The sequence below is a fragment of the Macrobrachium nipponense genome, chromosome 34 (assembly GCF_015104395.2).
Source record: "Macrobrachium nipponense isolate FS-2020 chromosome 34, ASM1510439v2, whole genome shotgun sequence".
NCBI classification, from domain to species: Eukaryota; Metazoa; Arthropoda; class Malacostraca; order Decapoda; family Palaemonidae; genus Macrobrachium; species Macrobrachium nipponense.
The window spans coordinates 29,890,655-29,914,431 of NC_061095.1; the positions used below are offsets into that span (position 1 = coordinate 29,890,655).

The 23,777-nt window shown below is 44.1% G+C and overlaps 1 protein-coding gene across 1 annotated transcript in view; it reads right to left on the reverse strand.

Annotated features, from left to right (window-relative positions):
- Positions 1–23,777, reverse strand: part of LOC135208008 (helicase POLQ-like) — a 37,062-nt gene that overhangs the window by 9,417 nt on the left and 3,868 nt on the right. The window contains exon 2 of the mRNA XM_064240103.1: positions 12,334–12,504. Within this exon, the coding sequence (XP_064096173.1) occupies positions 12,334–12,504 (171 nt within the window). The remainder of the gene's footprint in view (positions 1–12,333; positions 12,505–23,777) is intronic.

Consider the following 23,777-nt stretch of genomic DNA (forward strand, 5'->3'; position numbering starts at 1 on the left):
CGAAAGCAAAAGTGATTTGTTTACCTCCCAGTCGCACGCGCGCGCCTGTCGGACAAGCAGTTAACTACCGAACCCCTTGTTCGAAAGCTTACGACCTATCCAGCTGCCGCTAGTACCTTCCTATTGTAAAAGGACCGAAGGTTTGTATGCCGTGTCGGAACAAACCACCATTAACCAAAACTCGGCAATATTGGTGCCTTATGGCGCTGATAACTGAACTCGGCCCCTCACTGGTTATCGGCATGGGTTTCATTCTCAGGGGTGTGCTGATAAGTGAAAACCACCATTAACCAAAACTCGGCAATTATTGGTGCCTCATGGCACCATAAATTGCCAATTTTACTAGCGCCATAAAACCGGATTGCCAATAACCAAGTCCACTGACAACCAGGGACTGCCTGTACTAGGTCAATTAGCTCTAACTGAGAAAGGGGAAAGTGATTTTTGATGAAAATTTCTTGAACAGCTTTTTAGTAGGAGACCTGCTTATTTGTGCCTAGAGCTACAATTCATACAGTTACAAGGCCATGAGGCAGGAAGACCAGAATAAAGCCATGTATGTACATAATCAGCTGCTAATAGTAACAATAATTCAATAAACCCAATACACTGTTCATACACACTTTTAGAACTTGTAAGTATTTTACCCTGCCCTATAATCTAAAATTTCCAACTTGAAGGACTGCTCTGAACTGCTTGTTTTAATAACAGAATTTGATTTATATCTATTAAATGGCAGGCACTAAAACAATTATTTGATTAACGAAATATGATGTTTCATTCTGGAAAAGTTTTCTTGATTGATTTTATCTCATTCCCAAACCTGACATTTGATGATGATTGAAGTTTGGACATTCACATGAAATGTTAGTCAACCTGCTTTTTTGCGAACACGGAATTGTGGGTACCGCACATCTACCCTGATGCAGTGAGCACCCAGCATCACTGCTTAGTTAGCATCTGTGGACATAGTACATAATCACGAAATTGTGTTTTATGTATCGTCACATATCTGTTGAATCATACTGAAAATGGCTCCAAAAAGTGCCCTACTCCTTCTAAGCCTTCTGGTAAAGAGTCTAAAAGAAAGAAGGCGGTCATGAAGCTCAATGAGGTGAAAGTTCTAGATATGTTAAAGGAGGACAAAAGTTTTGCGGTTGTTACAGCTAAAACAGTGTTGACAGCGTAAAATAAAAAAACAATCACGAGGATGGAATCTGTGCTGACATACTGGATAAAGGACTGCTAGAAAAAGAACATGCCCATTGACTCCAACATCCTTTGCAAGAAAGCATTACAACTCTATCAGCAGATATCAACAAAGGAAAGTGATGACATAGAGGAACAGGAAGGTGCTGATCTAGAGAGACAGGAAGGCGATGATGAAGAGGATTTGGATTTCTTGGACTTTGATGAACCAGCTCCTGAAGAGGAGGAAGAGCCACAACTGGGACCATCTTCAGCTCCTGAAGAGGAGGAAGAGCCACAACTGGGACCATCTTCAGCTCCTGAAGGTTTTCAGGCAAGCAAAGGATGGTTTCACCACTTCCAGAAGTGGTTAACCCTTAAACGCCGAATGGACGTATTAAACGTCGAGTCAAAATCTCCCATGATTTCCAAATGGACGTACCATACATCGGCTCAAAAAAGTTTTTTTAAAATTCGCGGAAAAATACTTATAGGCCTACCAGCCGAAAACTTTTGAATCACGTGCCTTGGGGGATGCTGGGAGTTCACGGATCAAGGCGTTGTTTTGTTTACAATCGTTATGCAGGCGCGCAAGCGCGAATTTCTTTCTTATCACACTAAAAAGTATCAGTGACACATCTCAAAAATTATTCGTCACTTTGACATAATTTTTGCACGGTTTAAATTATCTGTTATGAAGTATTATATTATGAAAATGTGCGCAATTTCATGTAGAATACAACAAAAAAAATACTCATGATTGTAACTTTTATCAGTTATGAAATATTTCCATATAAATAACGATAAGCGCCAAAATTTCAACCTTCGGTCAACTTGACTCTACCGAAATGGTAGAAAAACGCAATTGTAAGCTAAAACGCTATATTGTAGTAATATTCAACTATTTACCTTAATTTTGCAACAAATTGGAAGTCTCTAGCACAATATTTTGATTATGGTGAATTTATGAAAAAACTTTTTCCTTACGTCCGCGCGGTAACTCTTCCGAAAAAAAAATCATGCATGCGATTGTGGTAATGTTTGCACCATTTTAAAATTAGCCGTTACATAAAGTTTTGTATATATGGTAATGTGCGCAATTTCATGCACAATACAATTAAAAACAACCCATGGTTGTAGCTTTTATCAGTTGAAATATTTTCATATAAAAAAATGATAAGTGACAAATTTTCAACCTTCGGTTAATTTTGACTCTACCGAATGGTCGAAAAACGCAATGTAAGCTAAAACTCTTATATTTTAGTAATATTCAATCATTTAACTTCATTTTGTAACAAATTGGAAGTCTCTAGCACAATATTTTGATTTATGGTGAATTTATGAAAAAAATAAAATTTTCCTTATGTCCGCGCGGTAACTCTTCCGAAAAAATCATACATGTGATTGTGGTAATGTTTGCACCATTTTAAATTAGCCGTTACATAAAGTTTTATATATAAAATGTGCGCAATTTCATGTAGAATACAACAAAAAATAATTGAAGGTTGTAGCTTTCTCATTTTCGAAATATTTGCATATAAATCACAATAAATAGAAAAAAAACCACGTTCGGTCAAACTTTGACTCTACGAATGGTCGAAAAATGCAATTGTAAGCTAAAACTCTTATATTTTAGTAATATTCAATCATTTACCTTCATTTTGCAACAAATTGGAAGTCTCTAGCACAATATTTCGATTTATGGTGAATTTATGAAAAAAAACTTTCCTTCCCTCCGCACGCGGATTCTCCGCCATAAATCTTGGAATTGCATACATCGGATTCTCGGAAAATTTGCTCCGTTTCATATTAGGCATTTCATAGAGTTTTATATATGAAAATGTTTGTGGGCAATTTCATGTAAAAATAAAAGGAAAAATATTTGAAGGTTGTAGCTTTTCTCATTTTCGAAATATTTGCAAATAAATCACGATAAATAGAAAAAAACACGTTCGGTCAACTTTGACTCTACCGAAATGGTCGAAAAAAACGCAATTGTAAGCTAAAACTCTTATAGTATCGTAATATTCAATCATTTTATTTCATTTTGAAAAAACAAATTGGAAGTCTCTAGAACAATATTTAGATTTACGGTGAATATTTGAAAAAAACATTTTTTTACGTCCGCACGTTACGAATTCGTACATCATTTTGTGATAATATTTTTCCGGTGTTGCTTTTATTGTTTTACAATGTATTATATATCAAAATGATTGCAATTTAGTGTAAAATACAACGAAAAAAAAAAAGAAACTCGTTAGCTTTTACCATTTTTTGCACAGCGTGATTTTAATACAATTATGTATGAATTTTTTTTTTTTCGCTACCATATATTGCATTATTTACATATGATAATGATATTATTTTTCATTTCTGATGATTGCATACTAAACTTCAGGCAATGACAAAAAAAGGAGCCAAAAATGAACTCTTAATCTTCAAAACTAAGCGCGCTGTGATTTTTTGAAAAAATTATTTTTTCCGCTTCCGCGCTCACTCAAAACCGGCTCCGGCATTCGGGGAGTTTTTGATTTTTACCGCTTCGGCGTTTAAGGGTTAAACCAAAAGTCTGTTTCCCTACAGGGGGAAGCACTATCAGCAGACAAAGAGGAGACTGCAAAATATCCCAAAACCTTCAAGATTCTTCAGGAGAAAGGATACTGTCTGGAACAGGTGCTCAATATGGATGAAATTGGCCTGTTCTGGAAAAAGATGCTTTCCCAGACATGCTTCATGAAGGACAAAGCTAAAGCCTCTGGATTCAAGGCACAGGACAGGGTTACCCTCCTGATGTGTGGGAATGTGGCTGGCTTCATGCTGAAACCAGGCCTCATTTACAAGACAGCAAATCCCAGGGCACTCAAAAATAAGAACAAGGCATTGCTGCCTGTGTTCTGGATGCACAGTCCCAAGGCTTGGATCACTAAAGTCCTTACGGAGTACTGGTGCCATCAAAGCTTCATTCCTCAAGTTAGGCAATACCTAAGCAACTTGGGCATAGAGTTCAAGGTCTTGCTAATCATGGACAATGCTAGTGACCACACTCTTGATCTTTATTACAAGGGAGTCCAGCTCGAGTTTGTCCAATGCTAACAAAAAGCCTACTGTAGCCTGTTCTAAGGTGCGGTGTCCTTTTAAGGTAGCAATGCAGAGCCCTGACAGGACACAACAAAAGCTCTTGAGCATCACTGCTCACAAACTCATTCAGTGATGGAATGGAAAAGGGGGTGAACCTATCATCATGCACCAAGGGATTCTGGCTCCTAGCCATGAATTCCAGGAAAAATTCAAAGGACACTGACCCCAACCCCTGGTGTGCTTCACATCATAGCTCAGACCGTGCAGCTCCCCCACTCTCTTCGAAGATGCCAAGGCCAGGAGAAAAATCGTTTAGTGTGTCAAGTCCGTGTCTCATGAACAACACAAAGGCTCTTATGGAGCCTTAGTGAAACTTCTCAGGACCAAGGAAACATCCCATGTCTGTGGCTTGAGCTCCCTAGGAGACATCCCATGTCTGTGGCTTGAGCTCCCTAGGAGAACTCAATTGCTCAAACCCCTTAACTAGCATGGAAAGTTCCCAGGATGAGATGTCGATACCTCTTAGACGTAACACTAAACTCAGGGCTGCCCTGTAGCCTCTGATGGCAGAAACAGACAAATGTTTCTCATCTCTGAGGAAGGTAAAAAAGTCTGCTATGCGCTGAATAGAGGTTCCGAGTGGAAAAAAACCCTGTTTACAACACCAATCACAGTAAATCGCCCATTTGCCTTGGTAAACTAGAGGTCGACCTTCTGAGACTGCTGGACATATGCCCTGCTGTCTTCTGAGAAAAGCCTCTCGCTCGGAGGAGGTACTTGATAGCCTCCAACCGCGAAGAGACAGGGACTCTACTGACTGGTGGAACCTTTCTACATGTGGCTGACACAGTAGATGCCGCCAAGGGGGAATTTCCCTCGGAACCTCCGACAACAATGGCAGCAGATCTGGAAACCATTCTGCCTGAGGCCACAGGGGCTACCAAAGTCATCCCGAGACTGTGAACTCATCAGCCTGTTCAGGACTTGACAGATCAAACAAAAACAGAGGGAAGGCATACACCTCCAGGTTGTCCCAGGGATGTTGGAACATGTCCTCCGCTAACACTGGAGGATCTGGAACCACTGAACAGAATATCTCCAGGTTCCTGTTGAACCGGGTCACAAAAAGGTCCAGCATGGGTCTCCCCCAAACCTGGAAGAGCTTGTCTGCTACTACCTGATACCTGATGAAGGAACCACTCTGTGCCTAGGATCTGATCCTAACAACTGAGCTTGTCTGCGACCACATTCCGTTTGCCAGGGATATACCTGGCTGAGAGCTCTACTGAATTGCTGACCGCCCACTGGTGAACCTCAACAGTCAAGGCATGAAGTTGACGTGAAACCAGGCCTCCCTGCTTGTTCACATAAGCGACCATCGCGGTGTTGTCCGACATGAGAATGACAGAATGACCCTCTACTTTCTCCTGAAACTCCTTCAGACCCAGAAAAGCTGCCTTCAACTCCAAGACATTGATATGCTGCTGTTTGTCCTCCAAACTCCATATGCCCGAGGCAATGAGGCCGCCTAAATGAGCCCCCCAACCTGCGAGGGAGGCATCTGAAAACAGAAGGAAGTCCGGGGAGAGAGAACGCAGAGGTATACCTTTCAAGAGATTTCAGTCGTCCAACCACCAATGAAGGTCTTCTCTTACTTCCAGACAGAGGAACCCTTAATAGGGGTAAGTCCCCTGCCGGGGGCCAGAATTCCCTCAGCCTCCATTGTAGAGACCAAAAATGGAGATGCCCATGAGGGACCAGAGAAGACAAAATTCCAAGAAGAACCTGCCACTGATGAGCTGATTAATGTGGTTTTGACAGGAAGTTGCTCGCTACCACTTGAAACTTCTCCAACCTCTGATCAGACAGGAAAACTCTTGAAACCCGCCATATCAATGACCATGCCCAGGTAGAGAATCCTTTGACTGGGTACGAGGTTTGACTTCTCTTGGTTGACCAAGATGCGAAGTTCCAGACAAAACTGAAGCAGACAATCTCTGTCCTGCAGCAGCTTCTCCCTGGAACCTGCCAGGACCAACCAATCATCAAGGTACCTCAGCAAACGGATCCCCTGAACATGGGCCTAACTTGAGACGAGAGAGAAGACCCTTGTGAACACTTGAGGGGCTGTGGTCAGCCCAGAGCATGGGACTTTGAACTCGAAGACCATGTCTCCGAGAGAGAAGCGAAGGAACCTCCTGGACGTCGGATGAATAGGGATCTAGAAGTGTGTCCCTCATATCTATTGACAGTATGAAGTCACCTTCCCTTACAGCTGCCAACACTGAACACCGGGTCTCCAACTTAAACCTCATTTTCCTGATGAAATTATTCAAGTTGGATAAGTCGATTACAGGCCTCCAACCTCTAAACACCTTGAGCAACAAGATGTGACTGTAAAACCCCAGAGACGGATGCAACACTTCCTCTATTGCATCCTTATCCTGCATCTTCTGCACTTCCTCCTGGAGAGCCAACAACTTCGGAGAATCTAGTGGATACACCCTCCTGAGCAGAGGCTTGTCCGAGAGCAGGGGAGAGAAGTCGAATAGCAGTAGATACCCCACCCGAAGGATATCTACTACCCACTCCTCCGCCACTTGGCCCACTGGCATGCCAGGCACCCCCCCCTCTTGTGGCACAGGAGAGGCAGAGATGCCTAACCTACTGAAAACCTCCTTTACCTCTACCCCTGGGGCCCCTTCTCCACTTAAAGGAACGGGAGTGAAAGGGACGTTGGTCCTCTGACCTAGGCTGGGACGAACAGGGAGGCCCTGCCAAAACCGAACTCCTTGATGGCCTACAAGGCAATGACCTTCGTGACTGCTGCTGGGCAGGGGGAGGAGGAGGAGCCAGATGTCTCCGAGGACAAAATTCTGACTTAGACACAGCCTGGTGCACAAATCTGTCCTTCGTGTCAGCCCAGTGCTGGTCTATCGCATCCTCCAGCTCAGTCTGAGGGAATAGAAACTGAGATTCCAAAAGATCCCCATTCCTCAATGCCAGCAAGGACTCAGGGTCAACTGATCTTTCCATCCTGGATAAAGCTGCATCTCTTCTAATCAGGAGAAGGTTAGCCCATAAATTAACACTGTGGTGTGCAACATACGAGAACAACTTGCTCCAGGCTGCAACAAACTGGCAAGAGAGGAAGCACTCACCAACCCCTCTGGGGACCTGTCAGAAGCTATCTTGGCAATAACTGCTGACCAGAAGTCCAACAAAAAACCGTCTGCAACATGGAGGCTGCCGTAGACTCCAAAGCTGAGGCATCCTGCGGAGAAAAGGACGGAGCCACGGACCTCACCTGCTCCAAAGTTAACCCTGGCTTCAGACGAATGACGTCTGGGTTAAGATGACGCGACATCAAGTATGCAGTTTGTAGCATAGTGTGGCGGGACCACAAGCTCAAAAATCAAGCGGGCAAAATCCCCCCCACATAAAATTAACCAATCCGGCTGCCAAACTCACCCTCAGCCACACTTTCCTCTTTACACTATGGAATACACGCAGGATAATTGACCTACCTACACACAGAACAAAAAACACAAACACATGTACTCACCCAACTCCAGATACTCAGGGCTATGCTGTGCTGTCCGCTGGTCGAGGTTGCTGCGACACCAACAACCATCGCAAACCAATACACAAACAACAACACAACAACAACCAAGGACCACAACTCAACAACACAACAACCAAGGACCATAACCCCATAACTCAACACAACAAACAAACAAGGACTACAACCACAACAAAAGACCACTGCACAAACAATCACTAACAACACAACAAGCCAACACACACACACCCATTGACAACATCAAGAATCATAAAAACTCACCAACAACAACCCCCAACAACTCACAACCACAACAACCCACATATAACTCAAAAGAAACTCATAAGCACAACAAATCTAACAACACAGGCACAACAACTCTAAAGCAAACAATATCAAACTTAACAACAAACTAAACAACAAATCAATAACACAATTTAACTGACCATCAATACCTTCAATACTCTTCACAGACCGCTGCCAACACTACTGACCATCACAGACTCTGACTAAAGACTGACTCAAAACTCTGATCATAACTCTAACTCCAATGGCACCAGCAGTCAACCCAGAACTCACCTACAGCCAATTCAATCGCTAACCATCAATATCTCTCTCTCTCTCTCTCTCTCTCTCTCTCTCTCTCTCTCTCTCTCTCTCTCTCAGGACATTGTCAAATGGAACTCCCATAACTCCTCCATAAAAGTACTTCCTATGCCTCATGAGAGGTGGGGGAAGCAACTTGGCAGAGCCATCCCAATCTGAAACAGATGTGTTTACCTTATGTAAGACCGACTGGACATGCCCCGACAAGGGAAGTTGAAACGATGACTTGGGATCTTGGGTAGCTCCCAGAAAGGCTTCCAAGCAGGAAGGAGTGAAAGACGACCGAGCCTGAGTCCTCCTCTCCAAAGTGTTGAAGTCACAAATGAGATCAATAACTTCTGTAAAGGAAGACAAACTCTTGCGTGTTGCCCTCCTCCTGCTCAGGCAACGGGGACCGACGACGAGAAGAAAGTGCAGGCTTAACTAAAGTGCCTTCCTCGTGTAAACCAACAGAAGAGCCAGCAGCCAAACAGCCAGAAACACCAACTAACCTGTCTGGGCTGGATCCAAGTGCCAACTCCTACGACGAACCAACCTCAACACTAGGGACATCACTAAGCACTCTCCCACTAGATGACTCTCGTACATGGCCATGTACGTGGATGTGCGGGGCGGACACACGTACGTGTGTAGGTGAAGTGTCTCGAACACTCGAAATAGAACGAGAATCCCTCGGAGTCAAACCATAGAAAGTACCAGGGAGAGGAGCAGCCAAACACTCCTGTTGCAATAACTCCATGCTTACAACCTTCGACCTCTTATGGTGATGAATAGGCCTTGGAGAAGAAGCGGAAGCATTTGAAACTTGTGCATGAACAAGGGTTTGCAACACACTCACAACTCGATGCAGGGGATGAAGCAGCCACTGCAGATCGCACAGGGGAAGAAACACTAACACTCTCTGTAACACCAACACCCACAGGAACATGGGGGTGCTGCTCCTCACTTGCAGACGAAGAAAGGGCAAAGTCCTTAACCTTCCAACACTTGATACACCGATGTGGCAGAGATGGGGGAGAAGGAGAGGAAGACAGCACTGGCTTCTTACACAATCGCTTCGTAGGAGGCGGGGGTGATGCAACACGCTAGCTTCCAGTCCTCCCAGCCGACATGGGAGCAAACCTATCTTCTAAAACAGAGTCCAATCTCTTAAGAACCACCTGGCATAAAGCCTCAGATGGACCAGCAAGAGAAGGGGCTGACGACATGGTAGGGAGACGCATCAAACTGGAATGCAGAGATGACATTATGACAGCAAACGATGACGACACAGACAAGCAAGGCAGCGCAATGGAGGCAACTGGGAGTGATGTCATCGGTGGAAATGACATCATAATTGGTGATGACGTCACAGCTTCCCCCCGATCCGAACAGGTAGCAGACACCACTGGCGGAGGGATACAAAATGGCTGACCCCGTGACGTCACAAGCGGGGCTGACGCCACGGATTCCCTCTGACACGAAGAAGTGGCAATCGTCACGAGCGGAGCAATACAATATGGCTGACCTCTGCTACCAACGAAGATGAGGCCAGGAGGAGGGGGGTGGCAAGCATCCAAGAAGTGCATCAGCAAACCCTCCAAGGAGGGTGGACCCCATAGCCCAAGTGTCACCCAGAGCGCCGCCCTTTTGGACACCTCTGAATCTGAAATTAAAGAAACTGACAAAAAAGCCTCCTCTCTCTCGAGAATGAAATTGACTCCAGAGGAAGAGGGGGGCAACATTACATAATAAATCAGCCTGAGGGCCTCTCAATACTTCCAACGATGATGATGGAAGAAAAGGAAGGGGACAAAGGCACAACATTAGCATGGGGTGTGCCAGCGGCAGGAGACGAAACATCAGGAAGAGGAGAAGAAAATCCCTCCCATGAAGGAAGAGTAGAAACTCTACGATGCTCCCTCTTACGATAAAATAACTTCCACTGTTCTCTAGGCCACGCACAGCATTCCATGCAGGGATTCGTTATTATATAAAGGTTAGAAGAACACCTACTAGAAGTGATGTGAGGATTGGTCACTGAAGAAGCCAAAAAACGAGAACACGGGAAACCCTGGAGTTCCCGGGCACACACATTGACGAGGTCCAGAAGGAGCAGAAGCCATAATAAATGTACACACACACACACACACACACTGAAACACAAGCAAAAATGGGCAATGAACCGGGTAAAGGCCGAGAGAGGTCATCCACAACTCTCGTCCAGGCGGTTAAGAAAAGACTGAACGCTGTGGCGTGGGTGCGTGGTCCTTGACCACTTTTCACCCAATATATTCACGCGTTGCCAGATCTCACAAGATTCCTTGCTTTCATCTGCGATTTAACTGGATCCAACAAGGCGCTAGAAAATTATCCTATTGTTAAGACCGAAGGTTTGTTTGCATATGAGCAACATACAGTGGACCCCCTCCAGTTTCGTGGATTTCTCTCGGGAACGTTTCCCCGCATTATTTGCAGAAAATTTGCATATTTGCGGTATTTTTCTATGAGAAATATCCACAAATTCCTGGGTTTTTTATCTATTTCATCATAAAATGCACTTTTTGTGATAGAACTATTAAAAAAACCAAGTATAAAATTTTTTAGTGGATTTTTCTTGAGTTTTAACTAACAAAATAGGCTGCTTTCAGCATTTTTATAGGGGTTCCAACTATTCTCGGGGGGGGGGGGGGGGGGGGGGGGGGGTGGGGGGGGGGGGGGGGGGGGGGGGGGGGGGGTCTGGTACGCATCCCCCGCGAATAAGGGGGGACCACTGTACATACTTTTATACCTTGAATTTCTCTTGATTTGAAAAATATTGGACTGAACTTAAGAGTCCCTTCAATCAACTGTTCTAAATTGACTCTTTTGGTCAAAAACTCATTTATAACACTAGACATGAACTTAATACTTGTTCTCCAGAACTGAGGAAGCTATTAATCAATGTTTTCACTAAAAGAATCTTTACCAATTATCTATTCAAAATAACTTGTTAAAATATATGAGGAGGATCAGCTTTTTCATGTTCAAAGGGTGCCAAATTAGTTATACAACTCCATTTTTTCTGGGTTGGAAAGGTATCTACTTTTTGGTTATAAGTAGTACCCACATCCATATCCACTGTCATTACTTCATTATCATTTGGATGGAATTTTGTTTCAAAAGAACTGTAGGCCCCTAAATTTGTTCAAGTTGGACTCCTGCCCTCCAGAGGTGGTGCAACTATGAGTTTTCACACATATAGCGCCCTTAGAAGATCCACTTCAATACAATACACCACACTTTTCTAAGTCTCAAAGACACCATATCTCAAGATCAGGTTCAACACTGACAACTAGTTGTAACCTGGCCTTTTTCCTTCCTTATCAAACATCACCTTTTGTGCTCTAAAAAAGATCAAAACTGTATTTAAAGCAAAAGGATAAGTAGGAAAACTAAGAGAGGATAAAAGAAAGCCTAGTTAGAGCACACTTAGTTGCTCTTTGATAGCCCCAACCTACAACAAAGGGAGGCAAGTCAGGGCAATTTTGTATATGTATATGTAAAACCATAAAAAGAATTATGCAACAAAAGTATTGTGTTTGTGTTTCAAACTGAAAACAATGGAAAGCCATAGTACAAAAGCTATGGCAAAGCATAAGATTTGAGAACATTTGTTTTGCATCATTGAAGATAAAGCAACTAACTTTAGCAACAGAGATGGCTCTGTTGCATAAAGCAACTGTATCTATGCTACTACCACTTAGACAAGACATTCAAAAGAGGGATGTTAAACACTTAAATCTTAATCAAAATAAAAAAAATTCCCAAAATAATTTCTGATAGCCAAGGTAAGAATCATTACAAACTATTCATCACCAAATCTACATTCCTACCAAAGTACTGTAATTACTTTGTTTTCCTTAAGAATTATATCTTACCGTAAAGGTCCTGAATGCCACGATGCTTTCTGAGAGCCTCTGCTACTAAAGATGGAAGGCCAAAAAATGGACCAAGTTCAAATTCATTTGCTGATTCATGGATTTTCTCTGCTTCTTTTACAGCTGCCTCTACTAATTCTGCTCTTAGTTCATTTTCTGTTTGTATTACACCTGGGAGAAAAAAAGTAGCAAGACATAAGAAATTTTCATAACAAAATACTTTTTTCTATACTCTGTCATTCACATACAGCATATATATATTCCCACATTCATGGTCTTTGAATCTCCTAACTAATCACTCCTGTTGTTTACCAAACAGAAACAAGATGATAGTCACATAGCATGTACACCACCAGAACCTTCATGTAACTATCAATCACATTTCTCACTCTTTGTGTAGTCTGGATGTAATGCTGCAAGATCAGTCAGCATGCAACTTCGTTAGAATACATTTTAATAAGTCTGAACACTCAACAATCAATTAGAAAGCACAAGGATATTAAGGAAAAATTTTGACTAATTTCATACTTTCTCTTCACATTAATCATTATCAAAGTTAATGTTTGTCAGATTTTCCTTTTATTGGGTTACACATACAAAAAATGAAATATTCATAAAAAAAGTTTTATATATTTGTATCAAGTAATTACATAGCTACCTAATTATTTAGCCACTCAGCAGCAAAAATTCAAATTTCGTGGGAAGCCTCTGAGAGCTCAGTGTAGGTACAAGGTACCACCCAGGCATCCACTAACGACAATACTGGTAACGACTTGGCTGCCCACCTCCTTCTGTTTTATGCCCAATGTCCATCATAGGGGAGGAGGGTTGGCTCTGATCATGTAATTACTTCTTAAGTACTATGTATAAAATTAGATTTTATTATAAAAATGTCATTTTTATATAAGAGACTTACCAAGTAATTACATATTGAAGGATGTGGGAAATGGACATACTATTTTATTCCAAAATATCAAGTGATGTATGTAATGAATTTGAAATAGAAAAGTTGGCTGCATTGAAAAAATGATATTGTCATGTTACAATAAAGTTTTATACATACTTACCTGACAGATATACTTAGCTATAGACTCCGTCGTCTCCGACAGAATTTCAAATTTCGCGGCACACGCTACCGGTAGGTCAGGTGATCTACCGCCCTGCCCTGGGTGGCAGGACTAGGAACCATTCCCGTTTTCTAATCAGAATTCTTCTCTTCCACCTGTCTCCTGCGGGGAGGCTGGGTGGGCCATTAATCGTAATATCTGTCAGGTAAGTATGTATAAAACTTTATTGTAAACATGACAATATCATTTTTAATACATTCAACTTCCTGCCAGATATATACTTAGCTGATTAGCACCCATTGGTGGTGGGTAGAGACAGCTAACTACTGAAATAGACAGGTAAACAACATATGTTGTAGGTATTAATAAACCTGGTTCCTACCTTATTAGGCTGAAGACTTCGCGGCTACTGCCTTGGAGTCTGCTTAGCCTCAAGAGCCTCAGCGAGATATTGATCTATGGCTACGAGTTCTTGTGGGTCTGCAATGGGGTCTTATCCACTTACTCGGCAGAGCATAAAGGCCTTTGTCATTGGTGCTATTCCACTAACATGACAATACACCTTGTTCAAGGAGCACAAAACCGATCCCGATCACCTGATCCTAACATCCATGTTAGTTCTAGATTGTAAGGAGTTATCCCCGAACTTAAAACAAACAAACCCCAAAACTCGAAACATAAATACACTTTCATTACAAAATATAAAAAAAAAAAAATTTTTGTACTCCCTACTAGCCATACATACCCTTGATCCCCTACAGCAATGACACTATGCTCCGTGCGACATTAGTGAGCTTGCTAATAGAAAACCAAGCACATATCTGACAAGAGGGTTTATGTACGATCAAAACACAAAATTAAGGATCAGTCTTTGCTCCAAGACCCAGCACTGTATCTGCTGATACAAAAGGACTGCGAGAAGCACTTCTCATAGGTCACTCTCACATCCTTCAGATAATGAGATGCAAACACTGAATTGCACCTCCAATATGTAGTCTCAATGATATTTTTTAGAGACATATTCTTTTGGAACGCCAAAGACGTTGCTACTGCCCTCACTTCATGGGTCTTGACTTTTAGAAGACCGAAGGATTCCTCCGAGCAGTTCTTGTGAGCGTCCGTAATAACGCTTCTCACAAAGAAAGCCAAGGCGTTCTTGGACATGAGTCTTTTGGGGTTCTTCACCGCACACCAAAGACCTTGTTGACAAGCTCCCATCTGTCCTCTTCCTCTCTAAATAATATTTAAGAGCTCTCACTGGACAGAGAGACCTCTCTATCTCTGCCTACTAGGTTAGATAAGCCTTTTACCTCAAAACTTCTGGGCCACGGTTTGACGGGTTTTCGTTCTTTGCCAGAAACATTGTCTGGAAAGAACAGATGGCAGCATCTCCTTTGAACCCCACCGTGGAATCCAGAGCGTGCAATTCGCTCGTCCTCTTCGGCTGTAGCGAGAGCCACCAGGAACAAGCATTTCCTAGTGACGTCGCGGAAGGAAGCCAGATGTAAAGGCTTGAATTTATCCGATGAAAGGAATTTCAGGACCAACGTCCTAGATTCCAACTAGGTGTTCTAGGTAGTAGCTGCCTTTGAAGTCTCAAAAGATCTAATTAGATCGTGTAGATCTTTGTTGCTTGCAATGTCTAGGCCTCGATTCCTAAATACTGAAGACAGCATGCTTCTGTATCCCTTATTGTTGAGACAGATAGGTGTGATTCCTCTCTCAGAAAGAGGAGGAAATCGGCAATATTCACTATAGAGGTACTGGAGGAGGACAGCTTCTGACCTTTACACCACCTCCTAAAGACTTCCACTTTGATTGGTATACTCTTCTCGTCGAAGCTCTGCGGGCTCTAGCGATAGAGCCCGCAGCCTTGCGAGAAAAGCCCCTCGCTCTGACAAGTCTTTCGATAGTCGAAAGGCAGTCAGAGCGAGACCTGGGAGGTTGTGATGAAACCTCTCGAAGTGGGGTTGTCTGAGTAGATCTGGTCTGTTTGGAAGCGATCTGGGGAAGTCCACTATCCACTCCAGTACCTCCGTGAACCATTCCTGGGCTGGCCAAAATGGGGCTATTAGCGTCAACTTCGTGCTCTTTCGAAGCTACGAACTTCCTGAGCACTTCCCCCAGGATCTTGAACGGGGGAAAGGCGTATGCGTCCACACCCGACCAATCCAGGAGAAAATGCGGTCAATTGCGAAGGCTCTCGGATCTTCCACTAAGAGAGCCAAAATCTCTCTATTCTTTTGGAGAGGAACGTCGCAAACAGGTCTATGTGAGGTCTCCCCCACAGGACCAAAGACTTCGACACCACTTCTTCGTGTAGAGTCCATTCTGTGGGAAGGACCTGATTCCTCCTGCTCAGTCTGTCCGCTCTCACATTCTTGATCCCTTGAACAAAACCTTGTGAGGAGAGTTATGCCTCTTTCTTCCGTCCAGGTTAACAGGTGTCTTGTTAACTGATAGAGGGAGAAAGAGTGCGTGCCTCCTTGCTTGCGTATGTAAGCCAGAGCCGTGGTGTTGTCCGAGTTTATCTGTATCACCCCGCTCTGACTATCTCTTCGAAGAACTTTAAGGCTAGGTGTATGGCCACTAGTTCCTTGCAATTGATGTGCCAGGACACCTGTTCCTTTTGTCCAGGTGCCTGACACCTCCCTTGCTCCTAGCGTCGCTCCATCCCGACTCCGAAGCGTCGGTATATAACACTTGGTCTGGGTTCTGCAGGGCAAGCGATACGCCCTCGTTCTTTTGAAGAGGAGGGATCCACCACTTCAAATGATCTCTTACCTCTTGTGGAAGTTGGAAGATGTCCGAGAGTTGTCCCGTCTTCCAACTCCACACCTCTTTGAGGAAAAACTGAAGAGGGCGAAGGTGAAGTCTCCCCAGAGAGAAGAACTTTTCTAGTGAGGACAGTCCCTAAAAGGCTCAGGTATCCCTCGCTGAACTGTTCTTTCTCTCTAAGAAGCTCGAGATTCTCGACAAAACCTCGATTTCGATTCTTTCTCGCGAAGGATATACTCGAAAACCCCGAGAATCCATCTGAATCCCCAGATAAACCAAGTTCTGGCTGGGGATCAGCTGTGACTTCTCGAGGTTGACGAGCAATCCCAGCGAATCTATCATGTTCCTTTGTTACTGATAAGTCCTCCAAGCACTGAATCTCCGACTTGGCCCCTGATCAGCCAGTCGTCCAAGTAGAGGGAGATGTTTATTCCCTCTAGGTGAAGCCATCTTGCCACATTCGCCATCAGGTTGGTGAATACTTGCGGAGCTGTAGACAGACCGAAGCACAGAGCCCTGAACTGAAAGATCTTGTCTCCTATTACAAAACGAAGATATTTCTTTGACAAATGGTGAATGGGAACGTGGGAAAATATGCGTCTTGCAAGTCCAGAGAGACCATCCAATCTCCTGACGAAGAGCCGAACATTACTGAGGCGGACGTTCCATGCGAAACTTCTTTTTCTGAACAAAGCGATTCAGAGCACTTACGTCCAGAACTGGTCTCCCACCCCCCCCGATGCCTTTGGTACTAGAAAAAGGCGATTTGTAAAATCCCGGGGGAGTGTGGATCCTGCACAAGTTCGATGGCCTCTTTTTCCCACATTTGTTCCACCATTTGAAGGAGAGTCTTTCTCATTACCGGGTCTCTGTACCTCGCTGACAGTTCCCGAGGCGTAGATGTAGGGGAGGGCTGTTGTCGAAGGGGATTACATATCCCTTCTTTAGGACCGACACTGACCAAGGGTCGGCTCCCCTTTTTGCCCATACTCCTGCCCAAAGTTCAGGGAGTCTGGCGCCCACGGTGCTGAAGCGAGCAACAAGTCATTTGGATTTCTTGAAGGGACTAAAGGAAGACCTTCCTCTCTTATCAGAGCTCTTCTTTCTGGCAGGGGGACGAGCCGCTGTACCTCCACGAAAGGGCTGCTGAGGAGGATGAGAGTCCTTCTTAATCGCGACACTACAGGGCGCCTCTTTGGACGTTTGTGTTAGGTCTTGTGTCGCCTTCTCAGTTAGCGAGCGAGATATATCCTTCACTAACTGAGAAGGAAAACGATGATACGATAGAGTGGCGCGAACAATAAAGCAGTCCATCTGGCTCGGAGAAACCCCTTCGATAATAGGGATCCATATACTGATCTCTTTTTCAGGAGACCAGCACCAAAAAGGGAAGCCACTTCACCCGAACCGTCCTGTACTGCCTTGTCCATGCAAGACAGGACGCTATGGAGAATCGCTGGGTGGGTTTTTAAGAAAACTCCGGATCTTTAGATTTGTTGGCCAGAACTCCGAGTGACCAATCCAGAAAGTTGAACACCTCTAAACGTGACAAAAAGTCCCTTTAGAAAGTGGTTCAACTCTGAAGTGCTCCACGTTGCTCTGACCGATCCTAATGAGTGACGTCTAGAGCCTCCACTAAATTGGAAAAGTCCGCATCTGCAGAGGCAGGTAGAGAAAGACCCATAGTCTCTCCTGTCCCATACCAAATACCTCTCTTTCCATGTAGTTTGGAAGGAGGCATGCAGAATACCGTCTTTCCTAACTCCTTCTTCTTGTCCATCCAAGAATCTAAAGAATGGAGTGCCTTCTTCACGATATAGCAGGCTTCATTTTCAAAAAGGCCGAAGATTTTGCCGTAGCCGAGCTCGAAAAGAGAGAACGAGGAGGAGGAGGAGCCGCCGGACTAAGAGAATCTCCAAATTCTTGAACCAATAATGAGGCTAAGACTTTATACTCGATAGTCCCTCATTAGCAGGAGGTTCGTCATCAGACAACTCGTCTAACCCTCGATCAGACGAAGGAGAAAGTTCACGTTTGGAGGAAGAGTCCTTCCAGGACCTCCTATGCTCTGAAGGAGAGGAGCTCCTATTTGGAGAAGAGTCATAAACTCCAGGAACGAGTCTCGACTCCTGCCTCCTGGCTCTTGATTCTTGCCTCCTGACTCCTGCCTCTTGGCTCCTGACTCTGCCTCCTGACTCCGGACTCCTGCTCCTGACTCCGGACTCCTGGCTCCTGCCTCCTGACTCCTGCCTCTTGGCTCCTGCCTCCTGACTCCTGCCCTGGCTCCTGACTCCTGCCTCTTGGCTCCTGGCTCGCCTCTTGACTCCTGACTCCTGCCTCTTGCCTCCTGGCTCTTGCCTCCTGGCTCCTGCTCCTGCCTGGATGCCTCCACACTCCGGCTCTGGGCTCCTGCCTCCTGGTTGACTCCTCACTCCTGGCTCTTGGCTCCTGCCTCCTGGGTGACTCCTCACTCCTGGCCGTGCCAGACGTCTGATCGGTCATCCAGGTTCGTACAGGAAACCTCACCTCGAGTGGAGTATCGATCCTGGCGGCAGATACCTCCGTACGTCTGGAGGATCTTTTGCCATCGGAAGGGAGAGTCTTTCCTTCTAGGAGGCTCCTTTGACAGAACTCCTACAAAAGAACGAAATCTGCTTTCTTGCATCGCCATCATGAATCTCTTCGTAGCCTCCTCTTTATCCTCTTCGGGAGGAGGGGAAGGAGGAGGGGAGGATCCATAGCCTCCACCTCCTGCCTCCTCTCACTCTGGTTGAAAGAATGGCTCTTCTTGCCTTCTTCACTCCCGAGGGAGACTCCTCAGGGAAGTTTTCTGGGTCGAATCAATAGTCGGAGCCTTCCAACTCCTCTTGAGTGGCCGAGATCGATCTGAATCTCTCCAATCACGTCTCGGAGATGAAGATCCCGACGACGAAAAACACTCACGCAGGACGCTTTTACAATAGCGATCCTTGGCAGTCTGGGGTGTCACAGAAACCGCCGAAGGGACACCCTGATCGGTGGGGATTCTCACAACCTCCTTTCGGTTTTCGACTTCCTTCTCTCTGGGCATGTGAGCTTGGAAGAGGTCTAGACCTAGGAGCGTTGCTGAGTCCGACCAGATGCCCCCTCCACTACACTGGGGACACTCATATCACTGTCCACTGAATAATCACTAGCCATTACCTTGTATGGCAGCCATTTGTTTTCCATCAACTGAAGGCTGCTTTTAGATCCGCAAGTTCTTTTGCTGGATCTACAGGTTCTGCAATAGGAGAAGGGGCTGCAATGGAAGGAGAAGTAGCAAATATACTTACCCTTGGGGAAGATCCCAAGCTAGGAATTAGTTCAGATCTAGAACTACTTAAAACTTCTATAAGAAGCCTTCCTCACTCTTTCTCTCTCTCTTTTTTTAAATAATTAGTTAGATTCTTCCATTCGTTCTCACTCAAGTTCTCACATTCCTTACAAGTATTAGTAAAAGAACATTCATACTCCCTGCCAACCCTTGCATACCGTGTGAGGGTCTACCGAAGCTTTCGGCAACCTCACCTTACAGCCTACATTCACACAACGTCTCACAACTATTCCAGAGTCAGACATTATTAAAGAAAATTCCAAAATCAAGTCCACAAAACAGTCCACAACAGCGTATGCCAATCCAACAATCAGATACGTCACCAAAAGTCGGTCAAGAAGATCAATTGCCGGTGAAAAAAAGAAAAACCAATCGAGAGGAACCAACAACAATGTTGATGGTCCGGGCGACAGAAGAATTCTGATTAGAAAACGGGAATGGTTCCTAGTCCTGCCACCCAGGGCAGGGCGGTAGATCACCTGACCTACGGTAGCGTGTGCCGCGAAATTTGAAATTCTGTCGGAGACGACGGAGTCTATAGCTAAGGATATATTCTGGCAGGGAAGTTGAATGTATAAAACAATGCTGTCATTTCCCATTAGTTAAGAAAGCCACTGCAGGTAAATACTGCCTGTGGTTGCTGCTCATCTTAACTTGTAGTGGTGTGGCTGTATAGCCCAGAGTCACCTCCTACTTAGTGGATACTTTGCAGTGAGGGTAGTACACCGCTGGCTAGCAAAGCATGATTGGTGCTGGCCCTTGCCCTGGAGACAACACTGACACCTACACTGAAATAAAACCATAAACCATCCACCAAGAGTGGTGAATGCTCCGGTACATGGTAACCTCTGGCTCCCTAAAACTCTGTACTTTACTATAAGGTGGAAGAAAAAGAGAAAGTTCTCTGTTTCCTCCCACAGGGTATTCAATCTTGGACACAATGTTGTTGGCACCAAAGCAAAGAAGGCACCAAGCAAGCTGCTGGGAGCTTGCAGACATTGAAAGCTCTAAACCTGGTGCTAAACTTAGCTGGCGTCAAGATTGATGGACACCAGGTGAGCAAGAAACTCAGTGTTGGAGCTCCTCAGGGTGCTGGGAACTGTAAAGATGAAGCTAGACTATAGCTGGTGCCAGGAGATTTGGGAGCTCTGGGTTTGAGAACTCTAAAGCTGGTGCCATACTTAGCTGGCATCAAGATAGATGGACGCCAGGTGAGCAAGAAGCTTGGAGCTCCTCATGGCATTGGGAGCTCTGGGGCAGAAGCTAGACTGTGGCTGGCACTAGGAGAGTTGGCAGGTCTGGGCATTAAGAACTCAAAAGCTGGCATCAGAAGAGTTGACGCCAGGTGAGTTTGGACACCCAGTGAGCAAGAAGCTTGGAGCAATCTAAGCTGAAAACCTGGCGCCAGATGAGCTGGACGTTAAGTGAGCTAGAAGCTTGGGGTGCTGGGAACTCATCATTAGGAGCCAGACTGTAGCTGGCACCAAGCAAGCTGAAAGCCAGAGCAGAAAACTCAAGGTGCTGGGAACTCTATGGTCGGTGCCAAGCGGTAGTTGGCGCCAGGCAAACTGGACACTAGGAGAGTTCTTAACTCGAGGCTCTGGAAGCTGTAAAACTTGTTCAAGACTGTAGCTGCCGCCCCTAGAACTCGGGTCTCACTTAAGCTGAGAATGGAAGCAAGGAACATGTAGGACTTTGAAAGTTAAAGGGGAAGAGGAAACTCTAAAGTCCTTAGCTTTCACAGAAAAGAAGAAATGTTCTCCAGGATCTGAGGTTGCTATTCCAAGTAAACGCATGTAGGATGAAAGACAAAACGTAGTGAAGAAAATAAGAGGCGGATACTTGCCAATAGTCAAAGAGAAAGACACTATACTCTGGCGCTCTAAGCTTTCACTGAAGTTGGAAAAAGGTTTCCTTGATATGCCTCAGAGAGAAAATCCATTCAGTTTGAGGGGTAAGTCCCAAGAGTTCTCTTTTTCATGGTCAAGAATGTCCATTAATCCTAAGGGAAAAAGCACGGGTCCAGGGGCTGGGATGGTTCCTCGTTTTGGTTAAAAATGCAACGTAAAAGAGCAAACCATGTTTCTAGTGGAAGAAAACTATCTAATCATGGCTTGGTTCTTATAAATATGTTTTAGCAAAAGCCAGAGGCTATCAGGATTAGGTGCCAGTGATTTAACATTTGAGTTAAGCATAGTTCATTATCCCTTATTAATGGAGTATGAACAATTGTACGTATCACTTCAGGTTTTCATACTGACAAGCTTCCTGACCATATGAAGTTTGTCAGGGCAAAAACAAACTATCTTTGGAAGAATTCAAAGAAGAGACAATGTCTTAAGAAGACAGGTTTTGAAAGAAGTCTTGGAGATTCATCAGCAACCAACAAAAGATTCAGGAATCATAACATAAATTTTCATAATAAAATTTATTACATATTTGGATACTTACCTCCTGTTAAAGTTAGCTATATCTCCGCACCAATTAGGTGAGTCAGCATTCAAACAAAAAATTGAATGGCTGCCCGGATGACTGCCTAGTTTACCTGTTCTCCACCAGGTGTGTTTTGAATGTTTTAGCTCTTGTCAGAATTCTCCCTGACAGCCCAGTAAGTTGTGGGGAGGCTGGGTGTGGTCTACTTTAACAGTAAGTATCAGAATAATAAATCTTATTATGAATATTTATATTATTTGTGATGAATCTCACCTACTGTTAAAGTTAGCTGATTCCCACATCAAGAAGAGGACAGTGGGTAGTGCAGCTAGACAAAAATCTGCTCAGCCATTCAAGCTAAAAGTTTCTTGCATGAAACCCAGAACATTCCCACCTGATCCAGAATCCTTTCTGGATTTTACTACCAACAGAAGTTAGATTTCATTCACAGAGCAAGGCTCTCATATATGCGCAGCAAAGAGCAGCCTTGTGGAAAAAACCGCTTCAATACAGCCAGAATGAAACAGAAGCGGTATGAGGTGACCCCTGTGCCTGGGTACAAAAGCCTTTTAAAACAACAGTCACTTAAAATAAATACCTTTACGATATAAAGGTATGCTCCTATACAAAATTTGTACCTTCACGCTCCCCAAAATATTGAAACCCAGGATTTAAACAAAAGAGCCTAAAGAACTGATCTTTCTTCGATTCAGGAAAAGAATATCCACTACTGGAGTGGATTAAGAGCTTTACTGTTTTCAAAAACAATTCTGTATACTTATGGTAGTGAGCGGTAAAAACCAAATTGCACTTCTACTGCGCCACATCAATCCTATTCTGAAGTAACAAATTGACTTAACACTAAATGAAGTTACAACTGCAGTACACATTATGAAGTTTGCCTTCAATAAAGGTAGAAGATATGGAGCTAGTTCTCATGCACTAGCCTAATCAAATACATCACAAAGGACCTCGTGTTCCCTGACAAAGACTTTATAAGTTTCTAAAAACACAAAACAAAAGAGTAACTTTGCCTCTTCCAGGCTTAACCTTCACAAATACATTCTAGGTTTTCTAAAACCACAAAACAAAAAGTTAACTTTGCCTCCAAGCTTAACCATTGGCAAAGAAACCACAAAACATTGGCAAAGAAACCACAAAGCAAAAGGTTAACTGTGCCTCTTCCAGGATTAACCTTTGAAAAAGATGTTATAGGTTTCTAAAAGGAGGATAAAGATGTTCTGGATTTAACTTATCTGGTTAAGTTTTAATTGCCCCAACAGGCAATTCTTACAGGACACTGTAAAATGTAGCCTTAACATCACTCTCAGCTCTAAGGCAGAAAAATATAATAGCATTCCCTTTGCAACAGCTTAAAGAAGGGTGCTGGCAATAAAGTTACTTATTAATTCTTGGAAGGGGCTTCAATCTCAACACCTTATGGTGCTGATACTCAGCGAGATCTAAAAGTACATGATGCAATACAGAGGAAAGTATGGAACGATAACTTTGGAAGTAGACAGTGAAAAGTCTTACCAGATTGCCATTAACTGAGTCCGCTGATAACTGAGGACTACCTGTATATACAGGCAGTCCCTGGTTATTGGTGGACTCGGTTAATGGCGATCCGGTTTTACGGCACTTGTCTAGCACCATAAAATCTGCGATTTATAGCACTATAATGGGCCAAGTTTTGGATACTGGCACCATAAGGTGCCGATAATAGAGTTATGGTGACATAGCATACCTAACGGAGGCGCCATTAACCGAAACTTGGCACCATAAGCGCCATAAATTGCTGAGTTTCAGTT